The following is a 24,975-nucleotide window of genomic DNA, read 5'->3' as shown; positions in this document are numbered from 1 at the left end:
CCTCTTCCCTTTCTCCCCTGCAGGAGGACGGAGGATGGCGGCGGATGCAGGAAAGAGGCGCCGCCCGAGAGGAGGAGGAGGAGGAGAGCGGGCCCCGCGGAGCTGTCCTGACCGGTCCTGGCGCGGCTTCTCCGGGAGACGGTGGGGAAAGGCCGGGAGGCTCTGGAGCTGCAGGACGGAGGAGCCCAGGGGGAGCCCGGGAAAGGCGGCTGCCTGGAGGGCGACGTGTGGAGGAGGAAAGGGGCAGAGACCCCAAGACGGGCCTGGAGGGCGGAGGCTTCTTCCGAAGACCCCCAAAGCCCCGAAGGATCCAGGAGGGAGGAAAGGAACATCAGTGCCCGGAATGCAAAAAATCCTTCAAAAGAAACGGAGATTTTCAAAGGCATCTAAGGATCCACATAGGAGAAAAACCTCATAAGTGCCTGGAGTGTGGAAAGAGCTTCAGTCAGAGGGGACATCTTTATACACATCAAAGGATCCACTCAGGAGAAAGACCTCATAAATGCTTTCAGTGTGGAAAGAGCTTCAGTCAGAGGGGATATCTTTATATACATCAAAGGAGCCACTCAGGAGAAAAACCTCATAAATGCTTTCAGTGTGGAAAGAGCTTCAGTCAGAGGGGACATCTTTATACACATCAAAGGAGCCACTCAGGAGAAAAACCTCATAAATGCCTGGAGTGTGGAAAGAGCTTCAGTCAGAGGGGACATCTTTATACACATCAAAGGATCCACACAGGAGAAAAACCTCATAAATGCTTTCAGTGTGGAAAGAGCTTCAGTCAGAGGGGATATCTTTATATACATCAAAGGAGCCACTCAGGAGAAAAACCTCATAAGTGCCTGGAGTGTGGAAAGAGCTTCAGTCAGAGGGGACATCTTTATACACATCAAAGGATCCACACAGGAGAAAAACCTCATAAATGCTTTCAGTGTGGAAAGAGCTTCAGTCAGAGGGGACATCTTTATACACATCAAAGGAGCCACTCAGGAGAAAAACCTCATAAATGCCTGGAGTGTGGAAAGAGCTTCAGTCAGAGGGGACATCTTTATACACATCAAAGGATCCACACAGGAGAAAAACCTCATAAATGCCTGGAGTGTGGAAAGAGCTTCAGTCAGAGGGGATATCTTTATATACATCAAAGGAGCCACTCAGGAGAAAAACCTCATAAGTGCCTGGAGTGTGGAAAGAGCTTCAGTCAGAGGGGACATCTTTATATACATCAAAGGAGCCACTCAGGAGAAAAACCTCATAAGTGCCTGGAGTGTGGAAAGAGCTTCAGTCAGAGGGGACATCTTTATACACATCAAAGGAGCCACACAGGAGAAAAACCTCATAAATGCCTGGAATGTGGAAAGAGCTTCAGTCAGTTGGGAAATCTTCATAAACATCAAAGGATCCACACAGGAGAAAAACCTCATAAATGCCTGGAGTGTGGAAAGAGCTTTGGTCAAAGGAGCAGCCTCTATAAACATCAAAGAATCCACACAGGAGAAAAACCTCATAAATCCCTGGAATGTGGAAAGAGCTTCCGTCATACCAGCACCCTTTATAGACATCAAAGGATCCATTCAGGGGAGGAACCATATAAATGCCTGGAATGTGGAAAGAGTTTTAGATACAAGATAAGCCTTAATAGGCATCAAAGAATCCATTCATTAGAGGAACCAGATGAAGTCCTGATGTATGAAAAGACATTCAATCACAGTGGAAACTTTTATAAACATCAAAAAATCCTCACAGGAGAAAAACCTCATAAATGCCTGGAGTGTGGAAAGAGCTTCAGTCAGAGGGGATATCTTTATATACATCAAAGGAGCCACTCAGGAGAAAAACCTCATAAGTGCCTGGAGTGTGGAAAGAGCTTCAGTCAGAGGGGACATCTTTATATACATCAAAGGAGCCACTCAGGAGAAAAACCTCATAAGTGCCTGGAGTGTGGAAAGAGCTTCAGTCAGAGGGGACATCTTTATACACATCAAAGGAGCCACACAGGAGAAAAACCTCATAAATGCCTGGAATGTGGAAAGAGCTTCAGTCAGTTGGGAAATCTTCATAAACATCAAAGGATCCACACAGGAGAAAAACCTCATAAATGCCTGGAGTGTGGAAAGAGCTTTGGTCAAAGGAGCAGCCTCTATAAACATCAAAGAATCCACACAGGAGAAAAACCTCATAAATGCCTGGAATGTGGAAAGAGCTTCCGTCATACCAGCACCCTTTATAGACATCAAAGGATCCATTCAGGGGAGGAACCATATAAATGCCTGGAATGTGGAAAGAGTTTTAGATACAAGACAAGCCTTAATAGGCATCAAAGAATCCATTCATTAGAGGAACCAGATGAAGTCCTGATGTATGAAAAGACATTCAATCACAGTGGAAACTTTTATAAACATCAAAAAATCCTCACAGGAGAAAAACCTCATAAATGCCTGGAGTGTGGCAAGAGCTTTGGTCAAAGGAGCACCCTCTATATACATCAAACAATCCACACAGGAGAAAAACCTCACAAGTGCCTGGAGTGTGGAAAGAGCTTCAGTCAGAGGGGATATCTTTATACACATCAAAGGAGCCACTCAGGAGAAAAACCTCATAAATGCTTTCAGTGTGGAAAGAGCTTCAGTCAGAGGGGACATCTTTATACACATCAAAGGATCCACACAGGAGAAAAACCTCATAAATGCTTTCAGTGTGGAAAGAGCTTCAGTCAGAGGGGATATCTTTATATACATCAAAGGAGCCACTCAGGAGAAAAACCTCATAAGTGCCTGGAGTGTGGAAAGAGCTTCAGTCAGAGGGGACATCTTTATATACATCAAAGGAGCCACTCAGGAGAAAAACCTCATAAATGCCTGGAGTGTGGAAAGAGCTTCAGTCAGAGGGGACATCTTTATACACATCAAAGGATCCACACAGGAGAAAAACCTCATAAATGCCTGGAGTGTGGAAAGAGCTTCAGTCAGAGGGGATATCTTTATATACATCAAAGGAGCCACTCAGGAGAAAAACCTCATAAGTGCCTGGAGTGTGGAAAGAGCTTCAGTCAGAGGGGATATCTTTATACACATCAAAGGAGCCACTCAGGAGAAAAACCTCATAAATGCTTTCAGTGTGGAAAGAGCTTCAGTCAGAGGGGACATCTTTATACACATCAAAGGATCCACACAGGAGAAAAACCTCATAAATGCTTTCAGTGTGGAAAGAGCTTCAGTCAGAGGGGATATCTTTATATACATCAAAGGAGCCACTCAGGAGAAAAACCTCATAAGTGCCTGGAGTGTGGAAAGAGCTTCAGTCAGAGGGGACATCTTTATACACATCAAAGGAGCCACACAGGAGAAAAACCTCATAAATGCCTGGAATGTGGAAAGAGCTTCAGTCAGTTGGGAAATCTTCATAAACATCAAAGGATCCACACAGGAGAAAAACCTCATAAATGCCTGGAGTGTGGAAAGAGCTTTGGTCAAAGGAGCAGCCTCTATAAACATCAAAGAATCCGCACAGGAGAAAAACCTCATAAATGCCTGGAATGTGGAAAGAGCTTCCGTCATACCAGCACCCTTTATAGACATCAAAGGATCCATTCAGGGGAGGAACCATATAAATGCCTGGAATGTGGAAAGAGTTTTAGATACAAGACAAGCCTTAATAGGCATCAAAGAATCCATTCATTAGAGGAACCAGATGAAGTCCTGATGTATGAAAAGACATTCAATCACAGTGGAAACTTTTATAAACATCAAAAAATCCTCACAGGAGAAAAACCTCATAAATGCCTGGAGTGTGGCAAGAGCTTTGGTCAAAGGAGCACCCTATATATACATAAAACAATCCACACAGGAGAAAAACCTCACAAGTGCCTGGAGTGTGGAAAGAGCTTCAGTCAGAGGGGATATCTTTATACACATCAAAGGAGCCACTCAGGAGAAAAACCTCATAAATGCCTGGAGTGTGGAAAGAGCTTCAGTCAGAGGGGACATCTTTATACATATCAAAGGATCCACACAGGAGAAAAACCTCATAAATGCCTGGAGTGTGGAAAGAGCTTCAGTCAGAGGGGATATCTTTATATACATCAAAGGAGCCACTCAGGAGAAAAACCTCATAAGTGCCTGGAGTGTGGAAAGAGCTTCAGTCAGAGGGGACATCTTTATATACATCAAAGGAGCCACTCAGGAGAAAAACCTCATAAGTGCCTGGAGTGTGGAAAGAGCTTCAGTCAGAGGGGACATCTTTATACACATCAAAGGAGCCACACAGGAGAAAAACCTCATAAATGCCTGGAATGTGGAAAGAGCTTCAGTCAGTTGGGAAATCTTCATAAACATCAAAGGATCCACACAGGAGAAAAACCTCATAAATGCCTGGAGTGTGGAAAGAGCTTTGGTCAAAGGAGCAGCCTCTATAAACATCAAAGAATCCACACAGGAGAAAAACCTCATAAATGCCTGGAATGTGGAAAGAGCTTCCGTCATACCAGCACCCTTTATAGACATCAAAGGATCCATTCAGGGGAGGAACCATATAAATGCCTGGAATGTGGAAAGAGTTTTAGATACAAGACAAGCCTTAATAGGCATCAAAGAATCCATTCATTAGAGGAACCAGATGAAGTCCTGATGTATGAAAAGACATTCAATCACAGTGGAAACTTTTATAAACATCAAAAAATCCTCACAGGAGAAAAACCTCATAAATGCCTGGAGTGTGGCAAGAGCTTTGGTCAAAGGAGCACCCTCTATATACATCAAACAATCCACACAGGAGAAAAACCTCACAAGTGCCTGGAGTGTGGAAAGAGCTTCAGTCAGAGGGGATATCTTTATACACATCAAAAGAGCCACTCAGGAGAAAAACCTCATAAATGCTTTCAGTGTGGAAAGAGCTTCAGTCAGAGGGGACATCTTTATACACATCAAAGGAGCCACTCAGGAGAAAAACCTCATAAATGCCTGGAGTGTGGAAAGAGCTTCAGTCAGAGGGGACATCTTTATACACATCAAAGGATCCACACAGGAGAAAAACCTCATAAATGCTTTCAGTGTGGAAAGAGCTTCAGTCAGAGGGGATATCTTTATATACATCAAAGGAGCCACTCAGGAGAAAAACCTCATAAGTGCCTGGAGTGTGGAAAGAGCTTCAGTCAGAGGGGACATCTTTATATACATCAAAGGAGCCACTCAGGAGAAAAACCTCATAAGTGCCTGGAGTGTGGAAAGAGCTTCAGTCAGAGGGGACATCTTTATACACATCAAAGGAGCCACACAGGAGAAAAACCTCATAAATGCCTGGAATGTGGAAAGAGCTTCAGTCAGTTGGGAAATCTTCATAAACATCAAAGGATCCACACAGGAGAAAAACCTCATAAATGCCTGGAGTGTGGAAAGAGCTTTGGTCAAAGGAGCAGCCTCTATAAACATCAAAGAATCCACACAGGAGAAAAACCTCATAAATGCCTGGAATGTGGAAAGAGCTTCCGTCATACCAGCACCCTTTATAGACATCAAAGGATCCATTCAGGGGAGGAACCATATAAATGCCTGGAATGTGGAAAGAGTTTTAGATACAAGACAAGCCTTAATAGGCATCAAAGAATCCATTCATTAGAGGAACCAGATGAAGTCCTGATGTATGAAAAGACATTCAATCACAGTGGAAACTTTTATAAACATCAAAAAATCCTCACAGGAGAAAAACCTCATAAATGCCTGGAGTGTGGCAAGAGCTTTGGTCAAAGGAGCACCCTCTATATACATCAAACAATCCACACAGGAGAAAAACCTCACAAGAGCCTGGAGTGTGGAAAGAGCTTCAGTCAGAGGAGCAACCTTTATATACATCAAAGGATCCACACAGGAGAAAAACCTCATAAATGCCTGGAGTGTGGAAAGAATTTTGGTCAAAGGAGTACCCTGTATAAACACCAAAGGATCCATTCTGGAGAGAAACTGAAGAAATGCCTGGAGGGCGGAGGGTCCTTCGGAAGACCTGGAGATCCCCAAAGGATCCAGGAGGCAGGAAAGAAACATCAGTGCCCGCAATGTGAAAAATCCTTCAAAAAAACCAACCATCTTAAAAGTCATTTAAGGATCCACACAGGAGAAAAACCTTATAAGTGCCTAGAGTGTGGAAAGAGCTTCACTCAGAGGAGCAGCCTTTATAAACATCAAAGGATCCACACAGGAGAAAAACCTCATAAGTGCCTGGAGTGTGGAAAGAGCTTCAGTCAGAGGGTACATCTTTATACACATCAAAGGATCCACACAGGAGAAAAACCTCATAAATGCTTTCAGTGTGGAAAGAGCTTCAGTCAGAGGGGACATCTTTATACACATCAAAGGAGCCACTCAGGAGAAAAACCTCATAAATGCCTGGAGTGTGGAAAGAGCTTCAGTCAGAGGGGACATCTTTATACACATCAAAGGATCCACACAGGAGAAAAACCTCATAAATGCCTGGAGTGTGGAAAGAGCTTCAGTCAGAGGGGATATCTTTATATACATCAAAGGAGCCACTCAGGAGAAAAACCTCATAAGTGCCTGGAGTGTGGAAAGAGCTTCAGTCAGAGGGGACATCTTTATATACATCAAAGGAGCCACTCAGGAGAAAAACCTCATAAGTGCCTGGAGTGTGGAAAGAGCTTCAGTCAGAGGGGACATCTTTATACACATCAAAGGAGCCACACAGGAGAAAAACCTCATAAATGCCTGGAATGTGGAAAGAGCTTCAGTCAGTTGGGAAATCTTCATAAACATCAAAGGATCCACACAGGAGAAAAACCTCATAAATGCCTGGAGTGTGGAAAGAGCTTTGGTCAAAGGAGCAGCCTCTATAAACATCAAAGAATCCACACAGGAGAAAAACCTCATAAATCCCTGGAATGTGGAAAGAGCTTCCGTCATACCAGCACCCTTTATAGACATCAAAGGATCCATTCAGGGGAGGAACCATATAAATGCCTGGAATGTGGAAAGAGTTTTAGATACAAGATAAGCCTTAATAGGCATCAAAGAATCCATTCATTAGAGGAACCAGATGAAGTCCTGATGTATGAAAAGACATTCAATCACAGTGGAAACTTTTATAAACATCAAAAAATCCTCACAGGAGAAAAACCTCATAAATGCCTGGAGTGTGGAAAGAGCTTCAGTCAGAGGGGATATCTTTATATACATCAAAGGAGCCACTCAGGAGAAAAACCTCATAAGTGCCTGGAGTGTGGAAAGAGCTTCAGTCAGAGGGGACATCTTTATATACATCAAAGGAGCCACTCAGGAGAAAAACCTCATAAGTGCCTGGAGTGTGGAAAGAGCTTCAGTCAGAGGGGACATCTTTATACACATCAAAGGAGCCACACAGGAGAAAAACCTCATAAATGCCTGGAATGTGGAAAGAGCTTCAGTCAGTTGGGAAATCTTCATAAACATCAAAGGATCCACACAGGAGAAAAACCTCATAAATGCCTGGAGTGTGGAAAGAGCTTTGGTCAAAGGAGCAGCCTCTATAAACATCAAAGAATCCACACAGGAGAAAAACCTCATAAATGCCTGGAATGTGGAAAGAGCTTCCGTCATACCAGCACCCTTTATAGACATCAAAGGATCCATTCAGGGGAGGAACCATATAAATGCCTGGAATGTGGAAAGAGTTTTAGATACAAGACAAGCCTTAATAGGCATCAAAGAATCCATTCATTAGAGGAACCAGATGAAGTCCTGATGTATGAAAAGACATTCAATCACAGTGGAAACTTTTATAAACATCAAAAAATCCTCACAGGAGAAAAACCTCATAAATGCCTGGAGTGTGGCAAGAGCTTTGGTCAAAGGAGCACCCTCTATATACATCAAACAATCCACACAGGAGAAAAACCTCACAAGTGCCTGGAGTGTGGAAAGAGCTTCAGTCAGAGGGGATATCTTTATACACATCAAAGGAGCCACTCAGGAGAAAAACCTCATAAATGCTTTCAGTGTGGAAAGAGCTTCAGTCAGAGGGGACATCTTTATACACATCAAAGGATCCACACAGGAGAAAAACCTCATAAATGCTTTCAGTGTGGAAAGAGCTTCAGTCAGAGGGGATATCTTTATATACATCAAAGGAGCCACTCAGGAGAAAAACCTCATAAGTGCCTGGAGTGTGGAAAGAGCTTCAGTCAGAGGGGACATCTTTATATACATCAAAGGAGCCACTCAGGAGAAAAACCTCATAAATGCCTGGAGTGTGGAAAGAGCTTCAGTCAGAGGGGACATCTTTATACACATCAAAGGATCCACACAGGAGAAAAACCTCATAAATGCCTGGAGTGTGGAAAGAGCTTCAGTCAGAGGGGATATCTTTATATACATCAAAGGAGCCACTCAGGAGAAAAACCTCATAAGTGCCTGGAGTGTGGAAAGAGCTTCAGTCAGAGGGGATATCTTTATACACATCAAAGGAGCCACTCAGGAGAAAAACCTCATAAATGCTTTCAGTGTGGAAAGAGCTTCAGTCAGAGGGGACATCTTTATACACATCAAAGGATCCACACAGGAGAAAAACCTCATAAATGCTTTCAGTGTGGAAAGAGCTTCAGTCAGAGGGGATATCTTTATATACATCAAAGGAGCCACTCAGGAGAAAAACCTCATAAGTGCCTGGAGTGTGGAAAGAGCTTCAGTCAGAGGGGACATCTTTATACACATCAAAGGAGCCACACAGGAGAAAAACCTCATAAATGCCTGGAATGTGGAAAGAGCTTCAGTCAGTTGGGAAATCTTCATAAACATCAAAGGATCCACACAGGAGAAAAACCTCATAAATGCCTGGAGTGTGGAAAGAGCTTTGGTCAAAGGAGCAGCCTCTATAAACATCAAAGAATCCGCACAGGAGAAAAACCTCATAAATGCCTGGAGTGTGGAAAGAGCTTTGGTCAAAGGAGCAGCCTCTATAAACATCAAAGAATCCACACAGGAGAAAAACCTCATAAATGCCTGGAATGTGGAAAGAGCTTCCGTCATACCAGCACCCTTTATAGACATCAAAGGATCCATTCAGGGGAGGAACCATATAAATGCCTGGAATGTGGAAAGAGTTTTAGATACAAGATAAGCCTTAATAGGCATCAAAGAATCCATTCATTAGAGGAACCAGATGAAGTCCTGATGTATGAAAAGACATTCAATCACAGTGGAAACTTTTATAAACATCAAAAAATCCTCACAGGAGAAAAACCTCATAAATGCCTGGAGTGTGGAAAGAGCTTCAGTCAGAGGGGATATCTTTATATACATCAAAGGAGCCACTCAGGAGAAAAACCTCATAAGTGCCTGGAGTGTGGAAAGAGCTTCAGTCAGAGGGGACATCTTTATATACATCAAAGGAGCCACTCAGGAGAAAAACCTCATAAGTGCCTGGAGTGTGGAAAGAGCTTCAGTCAGAGGGGACATCTTTATACACATCAAAGGAGCCACACAGGAGAAAAACCTCATAAATGCCTGGAATGTGGAAAGAGCTTCAGTCAGTTGGGAAATCTTCATAAACATCAAAGGATCCACACAGGAGAAAAACCTCATAAATGCCTGGAGTGTGGAAAGAGCTTTGGTCAAAGGAGCAGCCTCTATAAACATCAAAGAATCCACACAGGAGAAAAACCTCATAAATGCCTGGAATGTGGAAAGAGCTTCCGTCATACCAGCACCCTTTATAGACATCAAAGGATCCATTCAGGGGAGGAACCATATAAATGCCTGGAATGTGGAAAGAGTTTTAGATACAAGACAAGCCTTAATAGGCATCAAAGAATCCATTCATTAGAGGAACCAGATGAAGTCCTGATGTATGAAAAGACATTCAATCACAGTGGAAACTTTTATAAACATCAAAAAATCCTCACAGGAGAAAAACCTCATAAATGCCTGGAGTGTGGCAAGAGCTTTGGTCAAAGGAGCACCCTCTATATACATCAAACAATCCACACAGGAGAAAAACCTCACAAGAGCCTGGAGTGTGGAAAGAGCTTCAGTCAGAGGAGCAACCTTTATATACATCAAAGGATCCACACAGGAGAAAAACCTCATAAATGCCTGGAGTGTGGAAAGAATTTTGGTCAAAGGAGTACCCTGTATAAACACCAAAGGATCCATTCTGGAGAGAAACTGAAGAAATGCCTGGAGGGCGGAGGGTCCTTCGGAAGACCTGGAGATCCCCAAAGGATCCAGGAGGCAGGAAAGAAACATCAGTGCCCGCAATGTGAAAAATCCTTCAAAAAAACCAACCATCTTAAAAGTCATTTAAGGATCCACACAGGAGAAAAACCTTATAAGTGCCTAGAGTGTGGAAAGAGCTTCACTCAGAGGAGCAGCCTTTATAAACATCAAAGGATCCACACAGGAGAAAAACCTCATAAGTGCCTGGAGTGTGGAAAGAGCTTCAGTCAGAGGGTACATCTTTATACACATCAAAGGATCCACACAGGAGAAAAACCTCATAAATGCTTTCAGTGTGGAAAGAGCTTCAGTCAGAGGGGACATCTTTATACACATCAAAGGAGCCACTCAGGAGAAAAACCTCATAAATGCCTGGAGTGTGGAAAGAGCTTCAGTCAGAGGGGACATCTTTATACACATCAAAGGATCCACACAGGAGAAAAACCTCATAAATGCCTGGAGTGTGGAAAGAGCTTCAGTCAGAGGGGATATCTTTATATACATCAAAGGAGCCACTCAGGAGAAAAACCTCATAAGTGCCTGGAGTGTGGAAAGAGCTTCAGTCAGAGGGGACATCTTTATATACATCAAAGGAGCCACTCAGGAGAAAAACCTCATAAGTGCCTGGAGTGTGGAAAGAGCTTCAGTCAGAGGGGACATCTTTATACACATCAAAGGAGCCACACAGGAGAAAAACCTCATAAATGCCTGGAATGTGGAAAGAGCTTCAGTCAGTTGGGAAATCTTCATAAACATCAAAGGATCCACACAGGAGAAAAACCTCATAAATGCCTGGAGTGTGGAAAGAGCTTTGGTCAAAGGAGCAGCCTCTATAAACATCAAAGAATCCACACAGGAGAAAAACCTCATAAATCCCTGGAATGTGGAAAGAGCTTCCGTCATACCAGCACCCTTTATAGACATCAAAGGATCCATTCAGGGGAGGAACCATATAAATGCCTGGAATGTGGAAAGAGTTTTAGATACAAGATAAGCCTTAATAGGCATCAAAGAATCCATTCATTAGAGGAACCAGATGAAGTCCTGATGTATGAAAAGACATTCAATCACAGTGGAAACTTTTATAAACATCAAAAAATCCTCACAGGAGAAAAACCTCATAAATGCCTGGAGTGTGGAAAGAGCTTCAGTCAGAGGGGATATCTTTATATACATCAAAGGAGCCACTCAGGAGAAAAACCTCATAAGTGCCTGGAGTGTGGAAAGAGCTTCAGTCAGAGGGGACATCTTTATATACATCAAAGGAGCCACTCAGGAGAAAAACCTCATAAGTGCCTGGAGTGTGGAAAGAGCTTCAGTCAGAGGGGACATCTTTATACACATCAAAGGAGCCACACAGGAGAAAAACCTCATAAATGCCTGGAATGTGGAAAGAGCTTCAGTCAGTTGGGAAATCTTCATAAACATCAAAGGATCCACACAGGAGAAAAACCTCATAAATGCCTGGAGTGTGGAAAGAGCTTTGGTCAAAGGAGCAGCCTCTATAAACATCAAAGAATCCACACAGGAGAAAAACCTCATAAATGCCTAGAATGTGGAAAGAGCTTCCGTCATACCAGCACCCTTTATAGACATCAAAGGATCCATTCAGGGGAGGAACCATATAAATGCCTGGAATGTGGAAAGAGTTTTAGATACAAGACAAGCCTTAATAGGCATCAAAGAATCCATTCATTAGAGGAACCAGATGAAGTCCTGATGTATGAAAAGACATTCAATCACAGTGGAAACTTTTATAAACATCAAAAAATCCTCACAGGAGAAAAACCTCATAAATGCCTGGAGTGTGGCAAGAGCTTTGGTCAAAGGAGCACCCTCTATATACATCAAACAATCCACACAGGAGAAAAACCTCACAAGTGCCTGGAGTGTGGAAAGAGCTTCAGTCAGAGGGGATATCTTTATACACATCAAAGGAGCCACTCAGGAGAAAAACCTCATAAATGCTTTCAGTGTGGAAAGAGCTTCAGTCAGAGGGGACATCTTTATACACATCAAAGGATCCACACAGGAGAAAAACCTCATAAATGCTTTCAGTGTGGAAAGAGCTTCAGTCAGAGGGGATATCTTTATATACATCAAAGGAGCCACTCAGGAGAAAAACCTCATAAGTGCCTGGAGTGTGGAAAGAGCTTCAGTCAGAGGGGACATCTTTATATACATCAAAGGAGCCACTCAGGAGAAAAACCTCATAAATGCCTGGAGTGTGGAAAGAGCTTCAGTCAGAGGGGACATCTTTATACACATCAAAGGATCCACACAGGAGAAAAACCTCATAAATGCCTGGAGTGTGGAAAGAGCTTCAGTCAGAGGGGATATCTTTATATACATCAAAGGAGCCACTCAGGAGAAAAACCTCATAAGTGCCTGGAGTGTGGAAAGAGCTTCAGTCAGAGGGGATATCTTTATACACATCAAAGGAGCCACTCAGGAGAAAAACCTCATAAATGCTTTCAGTGTGGAAAGAGCTTCAGTCAGAGGGGACATCTTTATACACATCAAAGGATCCACACAGGAGAAAAACCTCATAAATGCTTTCAGTGTGGAAAGAGCTTCAGTCAGAGGGGATATCTTTATATACATCAAAGGAGCCACTCAGGAGAAAAACCTCATAAGTGCCTGGAGTGTGGAAAGAGCTTCAGTCAGAGGGGACATCTTTATACACATCAAAGGAGCCACACAGGAGAAAAACCTCATAAATGCCTGGAATGTGGAAAGAGCTTCAGTCAGTTGGGAAATCTTCATAAACATCAAAGGATCCACACAGGAGAAAAACCTCATAAATGCCTGGAGTGTGGAAAGAGCTTTGGTCAAAGGAGCAGCCTCTATAAACATCAAAGAATCCGCACAGGAGAAAAACCTCATAAATGCCTGGAGTGTGGAAAGAGCTTTGGTCAAAGGAGCAGCCTCTATAAACATCAAAGAATCCACACAGGAGAAAAACCTCATAAATGCCTGGAATGTGGAAAGAGCTTCCGTCATACCAGCACCCTTTATAGACATCAAAGGATCCATTCAGGGGAGGAACCATATAAATGCCTGGAATGTGGAAAGAGTTTTAGATACAAGACAAGCCTTAATAGGCATCAAAGAATCCATTCATTAGAGGAACCAGATGAAGTCCTGATGTATGAAAAGACATTCAATCACAGTGGAAACTTTTATAAACATCAAAAAATCCTCACAGGAGAAAAACCTCATAAATGCCTGGAGTGTGGCAAGAGCTTTGGTCAAAGGAGCACCCTATATATACATAAAACAATCCACACAGGAGAAAAACCTCACAAGTGCCTGGAGTGTGGAAAGAGCTTCAGTCAGAGGGGATATCTTTATACACATCAAAGGAGCCACTCAGGAGAAAAACCTCATAAATGCCTGGAGTGTGGAAAGAGCTTCAGTCAGAGGGGACATCTTTATACATATCAAAGGATCCACACAGGAGAAAAACCTCATAAATGCCTGGAGTGTGGAAAGAGCTTCAGTCAGAGGGGATATCTTTATATACATCAAAGGAGCCACTCAGGAGAAAAACCTCATAAGTGCCTGGAGTGTGGAAAGAGCTTCAGTCAGAGGGGACATCTTTATATACATCAAAGGAGCCACTCAGGAGAAAAACCTCATAAGTGCCTGGAGTGTGGAAAGAGCTTCAGTCAGAGGGGACATCTTTATACACATCAAAGGAGCCACACAGGAGAAAAACCTCATAAATGCCTGGAATGTGGAAAGAGCTTCAGTCAGTTGGGAAATCTTCATAAACATCAAAGGATCCACACAGGAGAAAAACCTCATAAATGCCTGGAGTGTGGAAAGAGCTTTGGTCAAAGGAGCAGCCTCTATAAACATCAAAGAATCCACACAGGAGAAAAACCTCATAAATGCCTGGAATGTGGAAAGAGCTTCCGTCATACCAGCACCCTTTATAGACATCAAAGGATCCATTCAGGGGAGGAACCATATAAATGCCTGGAATGTGGAAAGAGTTTTAGATACAAGACAAGCCTTAATAGGCATCAAAGAATCCATTCATTAGAGGAACCAGATGAAGTCCTGATGTATGAAAAGACATTCAATCACAGTGGAAACTTTTATAAACATCAAAAAATCCTCACAGGAGAAAAACCTCATAAATGCCTGGAGTGTGGCAAGAGCTTTGGTCAAAGGAGCACCCTCTATATACATCAAACAATCCACACAGGAGAAAAACCTCACAAGTGCCTGGAGTGTGGAAAGAGCTTCAGTCAGAGGGGATATCTTTATACACATCAAAAGAGCCACTCAGGAGAAAAACCTCATAAATGCTTTCAGTGTGGAAAGAGCTTCAGTCAGAGGGGACATCTTTATACACATCAAAGGAGCCACTCAGGAGAAAAACCTCATAAATGCCTGGAGTGTGGAAAGAGCTTCAGTCAGAGGGGACATCTTTATACACATCAAAGGATCCACACAGGAGAAAAACCTCATAAATGCTTTCAGTGTGGAAAGAGCTTCAGTCAGAGGGGATATCTTTATATACATCAAAGGAGCCACTCAGGAGAAAAACCTCATAAGTGCCTGGAGTGTGGAAAGAGCTTCAGTCAGAGGGGACATCTTTATATACATCAAAGGAGCCACTCAGGAGAAAAACCTCATAAGTGCCTGGAGTGTGGAAAGAGCTTCAGTCAGAGGGGACATCTTTATACACATCAAAGGAGCCACACAGGAGAAAAACCTCATAAATGCCTGGAATGTGGAAAGAGCTTCAGTCAGTTGGGAAATCTTCATAAACATCAAAGGATCCACACAGGAGAAAAACCTCATAAATGCCTGGAGTGTGGAAAGAGCTTTGGTCAAAGGAGCAGCCTCTATAAACATCAAAGAATCCACACAGGAGAAAAACCTCATAAATGCCTGGAATGTGGAAAGAGCTTCCGTCATACCAGCACCCTTTATAGACATCAAAGGATCCATTCAGGGGAGGAACCATATAAATGCCTGGAATGTGGAAAGAGTTTTAGATACAAGACAAGCCTTAATAGGCATCAAAGAATCCATTCATTAGAGGAACCAGATGAAGTCCTGATGTATGAAAAGACATTCAATCACAGTGGAAACTTTTATAAACATCAAAAAATCCTCACAGGAGAAAAACCTCATAAATGCCTGGAGTGTGGCAAGAGCTTTGGTCAAAGGAGCACCCTCTATATACATCAAACAATCCACACAGGAGAAAAACCTCACAAGAGCCTGGAGTGTGGAAAGAGCTTCAGTCAGAGGAGCAACCTTTATATACATCAAAGGATCCACACAGGAGAAAAACCTCATAAATGCCTGGAGTGTGGAAAGAATTTTGGTCAAAGGAGTACCCTGTATAAACACCAAAGGATCCATTCTGGAGAGAAACTGAAGAAATGCCTGGAGGGCGGAGGGTCCTTCGGAAGACCTGGAGATCCCCAAAGGATCCAGGAGGCAGGAAAGAAACATCAGTGCCCGCAATGTGAAAAATCCTTCAAAAAAACCAACCATCTTAAAAGTCATTTAAGGATCCACACAGGAGAAAAACCTTATAAGTGCCTAGAGTGTGGAAAGAGCTTCACTCAGAGGAGCAGCCTTTATAAACATCAAAGGATCCACACAGGAGAAAAACCTCATAAGTGCCTGGAGTGTGGAAAGAGCTTCAGTCAGAGGGTACACCTTTATAGACATCAAAAAATCCACTCAGGAGAAAAACCACATAAATGCCTAGAGTGTAGAAAGAGCTTTAGTCAGAGGGGACATCTTTATAGACATCAAAGAATCCACTCAGGAGAAAAACCACATAAATGCCTGGAGTGTGGAAAGAGCTTTGGTCGTATCAGTATCCTTTATACACATCAGAGGATCCACACAGGAGAAAAACCACATAAATGCCTGGAGTGTGGAAAGAGCTTTGGTGATAGCAGCACCCTTTATAGACACCAAAGGATCCACACAGGAGAAAAACCTCATAATTGCCTGGAGTGTGGAAAGAGTTTTCGTCAAAGTAACAACCTTTATAGACATAAAAGGATCCACACAGGAGAGAAACCTCATAAATGCCTGGCAGGAAAGGTAATAAAATCCAATTAAAACTTTTAATAAATTTAATATATGTTTTTCTTTTAATAAATTCCTTTAATCTTCCAGGGCCATGCCCAGGCTCCCAGACCTGAGTTTGACTGCTGTCGGTCATTCTGATGGCAACTAGCAGAGCAGGCTGTCCTGGGAGGGGCGGGAGGCCTTGTATGAGTCTGGATGTCCATCTGTCAGTGGTTCAGGAATGTTAGATTCTCAACTGGGCAGCTGTGGACGAGATCCCTGCCTGATCCCTGTCCAAGGGCTGTAGTTGAGGGCTGCTCCGATTGTTAGACTTTGAAGTTAAAAAATGGAATTCTGAGGCCTGCTCTCAAAAGAATATAGATATACCCATACATATGCTACGTACACATTAATCACAGCCCATTTAGATTACATAGCAAAAGACTTGGGAGTTCACAAGGTGGATACTTCTTCATATGGAAGAAAACTGACTGAATCTAATGTGCTGCTTCGGATACCGCAGAGCCTCTTCCCAGCAGTTGTGGAGAGGATGTGTTGTGTCCCAGAGAATCCTGCAGAACCTGGTCAGGCAACATTTCTAGCTGATTAGCTGATAATTTACAACGAAAGATTGTAACAGTGACCAATGCCTTTTCAGAAATAGTTATAGTGATGGATAAAAATATCAAGTTATTAGAGTCTAAAATGGAGGAAGTTGATGACAAGATTTATAATTTGGATAATAAAATAGAAAGAATTGAAAATGATTTGATAAATATTCAAGACAATAGCTCAGAAGTAAAGTTTAAAAAGGAAGCTGATCACGAGACCTGCAATGCAGAAAATATAAAACAAGGGATTGAAAAAGAAGTTATAATGATGCAATACAGGCTCACGGAATTTGCGGTTAGAATGAGAGGGTTACAGGAAAACAATAGAGATGATTTAAGAAAAATATCTGCTGAAGTTCTAGCTGGGATTTTAAAGGTTCATCCTGAGGAGGTATTTTGTAAGATTGACAAGGCCTATAGAGTAAACTCTTGGATTGCAAAGCAAAGGCAATTGCCTAGAGATGTGGTGATTTACTTTACAGATAAAGAAATAAGAAATAATATTGTGCAAAAATCCTTTAATTCTACTTTACAACTGTACGGAAGAAAGATTTGGATATATAAAGAGTTGCCGCCCAAGATGTTAAAAGATAGAAAAAAATTTGGATTCCTGGTGACTGAGCTAAAAAAAACAAAACATCTCATTTAGGTGGGATGCTCCAATTGGTATAATATTGAGATATCAAGGAGAAAGATACCAATTAAATTCTGTTGAAAAAGCGGAAGAATTTTACTATAAGATTCTTAAAATGGGTTCAACATCTTCATGTATAATACATGAGTGGAATAAAGAAAAGCAAAATCAACAAGAGATAGAAATTCAGGATAAGCAGAAGGAGGTGGAAGTAATGGAAAAACAACAAGTTACAGAGGTCTTTGTAGATGAGCCGCTTCTGGATTCTTCAGAGGTCTCAGCTGGACTATTTATAAATACAAGAGAGGCGGCGTTGGATTCTAATGTGATGACTTATCAAGTCACAGACCAGCATGGAAATCAATCAGTTGATATACAACTCATAGAAAAGAAACCAGAATGGAGATTTAAGCCACAAAAGCAAAACCAACAAGATCAAGTTATAGATCAGCATGAAAACCAAACAGTTGATATACAACTCATGGAAAGGAAATCAGGATGGAGATCTAACCCACAAAAAGTCAAGAAAAAAAGAAGTAGGTCTCATAAAAACAAAAACTTTTAAACTAAACAACAGTGTAATGCCAGTTATCTAAAAGATGATTGAATATATGAAAAGATAGCTGAGGCAAAGTATTGGTTTATATTATCTTGAGGAGAGTGACAGACCCCTGCAGTGCTGTACTTTTGGGATGTGAAAAGGGCCTTAAACTGAATGGATTGGAATTATCTATTTTGGATTCTTTGATAAATGTATTACGTTTATGCTGAGCTACAAGGCAAGAGAGTTATGGGATCGGGGCACGCAGAAGATCTGGCTGTTACCCTATTACGGTGGTTGGAATTAATAATTTAGATGAAAGACACTACTATAGACACTATATGGAATACAAATATAAAGTCACTCGGGTGGTTGTTTTCCTTTTTATATATATATATATATGAAGATATTTACTATTGATGGGGGCAGATGATAATTGAAGATTCCGAACATACTGTTGGAATTAGGATGTGATGTTACCCTAATATGGGTGATGGAGTTAACAATCCTGCTGAAAGACATTACAGAAGACATCATATGGATTACAAGCTTAAAGTCATTTGAGGATTTTATTTATATAAGGGAATACTTTTTAGTGGTGTGGGCAGAAGAAAAAAGATATTAAGAATTGTTATGTATGGTAATTCTGTAGGAAAGTGGGTGGAGACAGGTTAGCTTATTGATTGTTTAGTTTAAGAAAAGGGATATTATGTTTAAGAGATATACTTATGGGAGTGGAGGAAATGGATAGACCATGAGTTGAATAAATGTTAAATTAGGATTTATTATATAGTTTTATAGTGGAAGGTTGCTTTGAAATGTTATATTAATATACATAAAAGATTTGATTTAAGAGATATATGTATGGAGGAGGAGAAAAAGTGTAGATTAAATTGCTAAACTGGGAGATATAATAATATTACTATGCTAAACTAGGAGTTATTATACAATGTTATAGTAGAATGTTATTTTGAAATAAGGGGGATATAATAATATTAGAAAGAAAGGGTCAGCATATGGGGGATGGAGTAAAGGGATGGTAAAGTATTATATAATCTGTTATGAATTTGGGTTTTACTTTGAAGAAGCCACGGGGAGGGGAGGGCGAGAGGGGGTTAGGGAGGAGGGGGGGGAAAGGGGGAAAAATTTGTATTTGAAAAACTTTTTCAATAATAATAATAAAAAAAGAAACCAGTTGAGTTTGCCCGTTTCTCACAAAAGGCAAACTGTTCGATGTAGACTGCTCCTTTCTAGGGAAGCTCCACTAAGACTCATTTATACAGTCTCAGGTCAACATCGCATTGCATTCCCTTTGTGTTGCCATGTTGTTTTGTGCTTTGTTCCATCATCCCAGGTGAGCTCCCTCCATTATTTCTGCTTAGGTGAGGCAACTTTTCCTGAATCCCAAAGCAATACAGCAATCCAGGACAGAAAGCAAAATCCCGTCTCCCTTGAACCACTTCTGCGAAAACAAAATACTGCATAGCTTAATGATGCTGAACCCCCAAGGCACATGAGCCTCTTTTGGCCAAGTTCCAAGTGTTGAGGGATCCAGCAGTTAAAGGGATCCAGAAGGAAACCAACTCGGATCGTATCAAAATTGCCTGATTTTTCTGCTTCCTTTTTCCAATAATAATAATGTGCTGGAATGAGAGGAAATTCACTAGCAGCAACCATCGGCAGGAGATTCTGACCCTCCCGTCCTCTTTAACTGGAGCTGATTTCTTTTTGTGCAGGAATTCCAAATTCTTATCTCTAGGAACAAGAATTGTCCTGGATCAAATAGATTCCATGTAATTGCTATTTAAAAAAACACTTGGGAATCACACATAGTGAGTTTATTTATTTATTGGGAATTATTATTTTTACATATAAGGCGGAGAAGACATGCAAATGAAGGGGAATATTTGGAGCTGAGGGTTGAACTGAGGGGTCTTTGGAGCTCTCTGAGCCCCCCTCCCTTCTAGCCATGAGGAAGGAAGCTCCTTTGGGCAATGAAACGTCTGCGAGAAGCCCCGAGGAGCCCCTCCCCCTCCCATCCAGCACAGCTTCCTCTTCTCTTTCCCCAACAACAACCCTGTGAGGTGGGCTGGACTGAAAAGGGAGCTGTCCAACCCTTGAATTCAGGTTTTCTTCCTTTCTACCCTTCCAGCCTTCATCACTGGCTCCCCTTCAGAGGTTGCTAGAAGGTCGCAGCCCCAGAAGAGCCCCCAACCTCCTCCGGCCTCAATACGGGGGGTGCAGAGGGGGGAGGGGAGATCAGACCCCAAAGTTCAAGGGGAGCTCCCTGCCCCCCCCACCCCGGGGAACCATAACAACCGTCGGCACCGCACAAGCACAAACCAGGATATTGAAGGAAGAAGGACCAGGGGATTGAAGGAAAAAGAGCCTGGATAGCTCAGCAGACTAAAAGCATTGTGATCAACACCAGCTGTCTGCAATTACTGTCAGTTCGAATCTTACCAGACTCAAGGTTGACTCAGCCTTCCATCCTTTCTAAGATAGGCAAAATGAGGACCCAGTTTGTGGGGCAATAAACTGAGTTTGTATAAATAGACAAAAGTATGAAGGCTATTGCTTAATGCATTGTAAGCTGCCCTGAGTCTCCAGAGAAGGGCGGCATATAAATCAATTTTTTTTTTTTAAAAAAGGATGCCGATTGGTCGCTCTGGCGACAGCAATGATTGGCAGGAGGACCCCGTGGGGTGGGCCCTCCAGACGAACAAACGGAACTTCTGGAGGAAAAAGGGCGTGAAGCCTCCACTTCTGGAACTAAAACGGGCAATGAGGGAGCCTCCTGAATTGGCGACAGCGAAGCCAGGATGATGCAGATTGGGCGCAGACATAGTTTTGAGGGCAGGGAGGGAGACGGGAGGCTGGGAAGGAGGCCGTGTCCGCCTCGAGCATGACAGGAACGCCTGTGGGACGGGGGGAGGGGGGCTTGGGCCTGGGCCTGGGCCTGGGCCTCCCCTGTGGGGAAGGGGAGGCAGCCGTGACCCTCTTCTCTTTCTCCCCTGCAGGAGGACGGAGGATGGCGGTGGATGCAGGAAAGAGGCGCCGCCCAAGAGGAGGAGGAGAGCGGGCCCCGCGGAGCAGCCCTGCCCGGTCTCCGGGAAAGGCCGGGGAGCTCCAAGGCTGCAGGAGGGAGGAGCCCAGGGGGAACCCGGGAAAGGCGGCTGCCTGGAGGGCGATGCGGGAAGGAGGAAACGGGCGGAGACCCAGAGACGGGCCAGGAGGATGGAAGAGCCCCAAAGCCCCAAAGGATCCAGGAGGGAGGAAAGGAACGTCAGTGCCCGCAATGTGAAAAATCCTTCAAAAAAACCAACCATCTTAAAAGTCATTTAAGGATCCACACAGGAGAGAAACCTCATAAATGCCTGGTAAGAAAGGTAATAAAATCCAATTAAAACTTTTAATAAATTTAATACTTTTTTTCTTTTAATAAATTCCTTTAGTCTTCCAGGGCCATGCCCAGGGTCCCAGACCTGAGTTTGACTGCTGTCGGTCATTCTGATGGCAACTAGCAGAGCAGGCTGTCCTGGGAGGGGCGGGAGGCCTTGTATGAGTCTGGATGTCCATCTGTCAGTGGTTCAAGAATGTTGGATTCTCAACTGGGCAGCTGTGGACGAGATCCCTGCCTGATCCCTGTCCAAGGGCTGTAGTTGAGGGCTGCTCCGATTGTTAGACTTTGAAGTTAAAGAATGGAATTCTGAGGCCTGCTCTCAAAAGAATATATATATATATACCCATACATATGCTACGTACACATTAATCACAGCCCATTTAGATCACATAACAAGAGACTTGGGAGTTCACAAGGTGGATACTTCTTCATATGGAAGAAAACTGACTGAATCTAATGTGCTGCTTCGGATACCGCAGAGCCTCTTCCCAGCAGTTGTGGAGAGGATGTGTTGTGTCCCAGACAATCCTGCAGAACCTGGTCAGGTATCGTTTCTAGCTGATTAGAAACCAGTTGAGTTTCTGGGACGGGAAGTTCTTCAGTGGGATGAGACATTTTATTTTGAATTTGAGAATTCCCATATTTATATCTTCTGAGTTTGCAAAACTTTATTGAGCTTTATTGAGGATAACATCAGGGTAAAAATCAAGAATGGCATTTTCTTTTCCTTGAAAAGCCAAACCGTGTCTAGGAGGACAGTTTACGGATTGAGTTGAAATGCGAGTTGGAAACAGTGTGGGCAGTTGAACAATTTTTCTACCAAATTGGGCTAGTTTTGCAGATTTGTTGCAGGAAGAAGTTTGACCTCTGTGGGTTCCAATTTGGGGGCTATTTTGGATTATTTTTAAAGCACTGTACAGATAGTCCTTGAGCTATAACTATTTGCTTAGTGACTTAGTGAAGTTATAGCAGCACTGAAAAAAGTGGCCTTGACCAGTTTTCGTACTTACGAGTGTTCCAGCATCCATGGGGTCAAAATCCAGGCGTTTAGCCACTGGCAAGTATTTATGACGGCTGAGCTGTCCCAGGGTCACGTCATCACCATTTGTAACCTTCCCAGCTGGTGTCCCGCAAAGTCATTGGAGGATTCACATAACAACTTCACAACTGTAGGATATGAGCTGCCAATTATGGCAAAAAATGGGGTGCAGCAACTGTCAAGAACAGAAATTTTTGTTAATAATTAATTTGTTAATAATTCTGATTGTAGATCTAGTTAGTACTACCTGTACAGTTTGGGGGCAATATATCCAACCGTCATGAACGATAACCGAAAGATACATCCCAGAGACAGTAAGAGGGTTAAGTCAGCCAGGCCCTCCCCCCAGCTGCCTTGCCAGCCCCTCCACAGACCCCCCCCACACACACATACACATACTCACACACATGGATTCATCTTCTCCTTTCTCATCCCTCCTCCTTTCTGAGGGGCCCCTTTGGAAAACTACAGCAGAGGGGGAAATCTCCAATACTGACCCCTGCATATTTGGATTTTTCAACTTTTTTGAGCCCTTGGAAACCTGATGCTCCTGTTGACACACATATATATTTTCCTCCTCCACCCCCTCCCCCTTTGGAGGAGGCTCCTGCTGCTGCTGCTGCCCAGGCCAGTGTGCCCTGCGATGTAGCCCTCCACCCACGGACTGGCAGCTTTTAAATGACTAACTTAAAATGACATATTAGCCCTTTTAACATGGCAGTCTATACCTCTTTTTTAAGGTTAAGAATGCATGTTTTTCCCTTCTTGACGAAGGCTCTTTATTTGGTATGTGAGAACTTGCTTTTTCAGCAACTACACAACAGAGTATTCCGAGTGTCTCTAAATACATCTGCAACTTTCAGGAAAGACACAAACCCAGCTGGGAAAGACTGACACAAAAATTGGTCACGTGTGGAATTTTATCCAGAATCAATGTTTTCTGTTTGCGCTTCACAAGCACTCAATGTATTCCATTGTTTCATCATTTCTGTACTGACTTCTATAAGGAAATTCACTAGCAGGAACCATTGGCAGGAGGTTCTCATCCTTAGCTCCTCTTTAACTGGAGATGGTCTCCTTTTCTTTATTTATTTATTATTGCGATTTATATGCCGCCTTTCTCCCTGGGGACTCAAGGCGGCTTACAAAATGACAAATTCCAATACAAATCACAATGAAATAAAATTAAAATCAGCAACCCTATTAAAACAGTTTAAAATTATGACAGTGTACCCCCAAATGGATCAGTTGAGTTGACGGAAGACCCACGTCTTCAGCTCACGATGGAAGGAAAGAAGGTCGGGGGCTGTCCTGAGCTCAGTGGGCAATCCATTCCAGAGGGTCGGGGCTCCCACAGAGAACGCCCTCCTCCTGGCGGCCGTCAGCCGACATTGTTTGGCCGACGGCACCGTGAGGAGGCCGACTCTGTGAGAGCGCACAGGACGATGGGAGAGCGGCTGGAGGTGGTCCTTCAAGTACCCCGGGCCTAAGCCATGAAGGGCTTTATAGGTAAGCACCAGCACCTTGAAATGTATCCGGAGCGCCACCGGCAGCCAGTGCAGCTCACGCAGGAGAGGTGTTACACAGGAGTATCTAGGCGCCCCCGTAACTACACACGCGGCTGCGTTCTGGACTAGCTGGAGCCTCCGGACACATCCCAAGGGCAGCCCCATGTAGAGGGTGTTACAGTAGTCCAACCTAGGGGTAACGAGGGCATGAGTGACTGTGGCGAGGGCATTCCGGTCTGCATGAATTCCAAATTCTTACATCCAGGATCAAGAATTTTCCTGCATCAAAAAGAGGCCATGTAGTTGCTATTTAAAAACAGACGAGTGAGTCACACATAGCGAGTTTATGTATTTATTTGGATCCTGCCTTTATTATTTTTACAAATAAGGCAGAGAAGACATGCAGCAAAATGAAGGGGAATATTTGGAGCGGAGTGTTGAACTGAAGGGTCTTTGGAGCTCTCTGAGCCCCCCTCCCTTCTAGCCATGAGGAAGCTACTTTGGGCAATGAAACGTCTGCAAGAAGAGGAGCCCCCAGGAGCCCCTCCCCCTCCCATCCAGCACAGCTTCCTCCTCTCTTCCCCCAACAACAGCCCTGTGAGGTGGGCTGGACTGAAAAGGGAGCTATCCAACCCCTGAACTCAGGGTCTCTTCTTTCTCCCCTCCCAGCCTTCATCCCTGGCTCCCCTTGAGAGGTTGCTATGAGGCCGCAGCCCCAGAAGAGCCCCCGACCTCCCCCTCCCTCAATACGGAGGGGGGGGCATCGCATCCCAAAGTTCAAGGGAAGCCCCCCTTCACCTCCTTGTAGGACCATAACAACAGTTCGCACCGCGCAGGCGCCCTCTGGCTGATTGAAGGAAGGCAATTGGTCGCTTTGAGGCGGAACTTCTGGCGAAAAAGGAATGAAGCCTCCACTTCCGTAAATAAAACGGGCAACGAGGGAGCTGCCTGAATCGGCGACAGAGAAGCCAGGATGATGCAGGTTTGGC

The 24,975-nt window shown here is 43.4% G+C and overlaps 1 protein-coding gene across 5 annotated transcripts in view; it reads left to right on the top strand.

Moving 5' to 3' along the window:
* Positions 1-24,975, top strand: part of LOC117658473 (uncharacterized) — a 29,542-nt gene that overhangs the window by 572 nt on the left and 3,995 nt on the right. Inside the window, exons 2-5 of one of the 5 annotated variants that reach the window (XR_015730145.1) lie at positions 24-3,351; positions 4,192-16,283; positions 21,057-21,425; positions 24,656-24,968. Coding sequence is in view for 2 of the 5 variants with exons in the window: in XM_087879749.1 (XP_087735875.1) it covers positions 24-16,283; positions 21,057-21,425; positions 24,795-24,938 (16,773 nt within the window). In the remaining 3 variants the exon portion in view is untranslated. Of the gene's footprint in view, positions 1-23; positions 16,284-21,056; positions 21,426-24,655; positions 24,969-24,975 lie in introns of all 5 variants that reach the window. The other 4 variants (XR_015730144.1, XR_015730143.1, XM_087879750.1 and 1 more) reach the window with 4 other exon arrangements.

This window comes from Pantherophis guttatus, chromosome 16, assembly GCF_059756535.1.
Source record: "Pantherophis guttatus breed Tessera chromosome 16, ASM5975653v1, whole genome shotgun sequence".
Lineage (NCBI taxonomy): Eukaryota > Metazoa > Chordata > Lepidosauria > Squamata > Colubridae > Pantherophis > Pantherophis guttatus.
The sequence above is the reverse complement of the archived record's forward strand: the minus strand, read 5'-3'. Positions and strand labels throughout refer to the sequence as shown.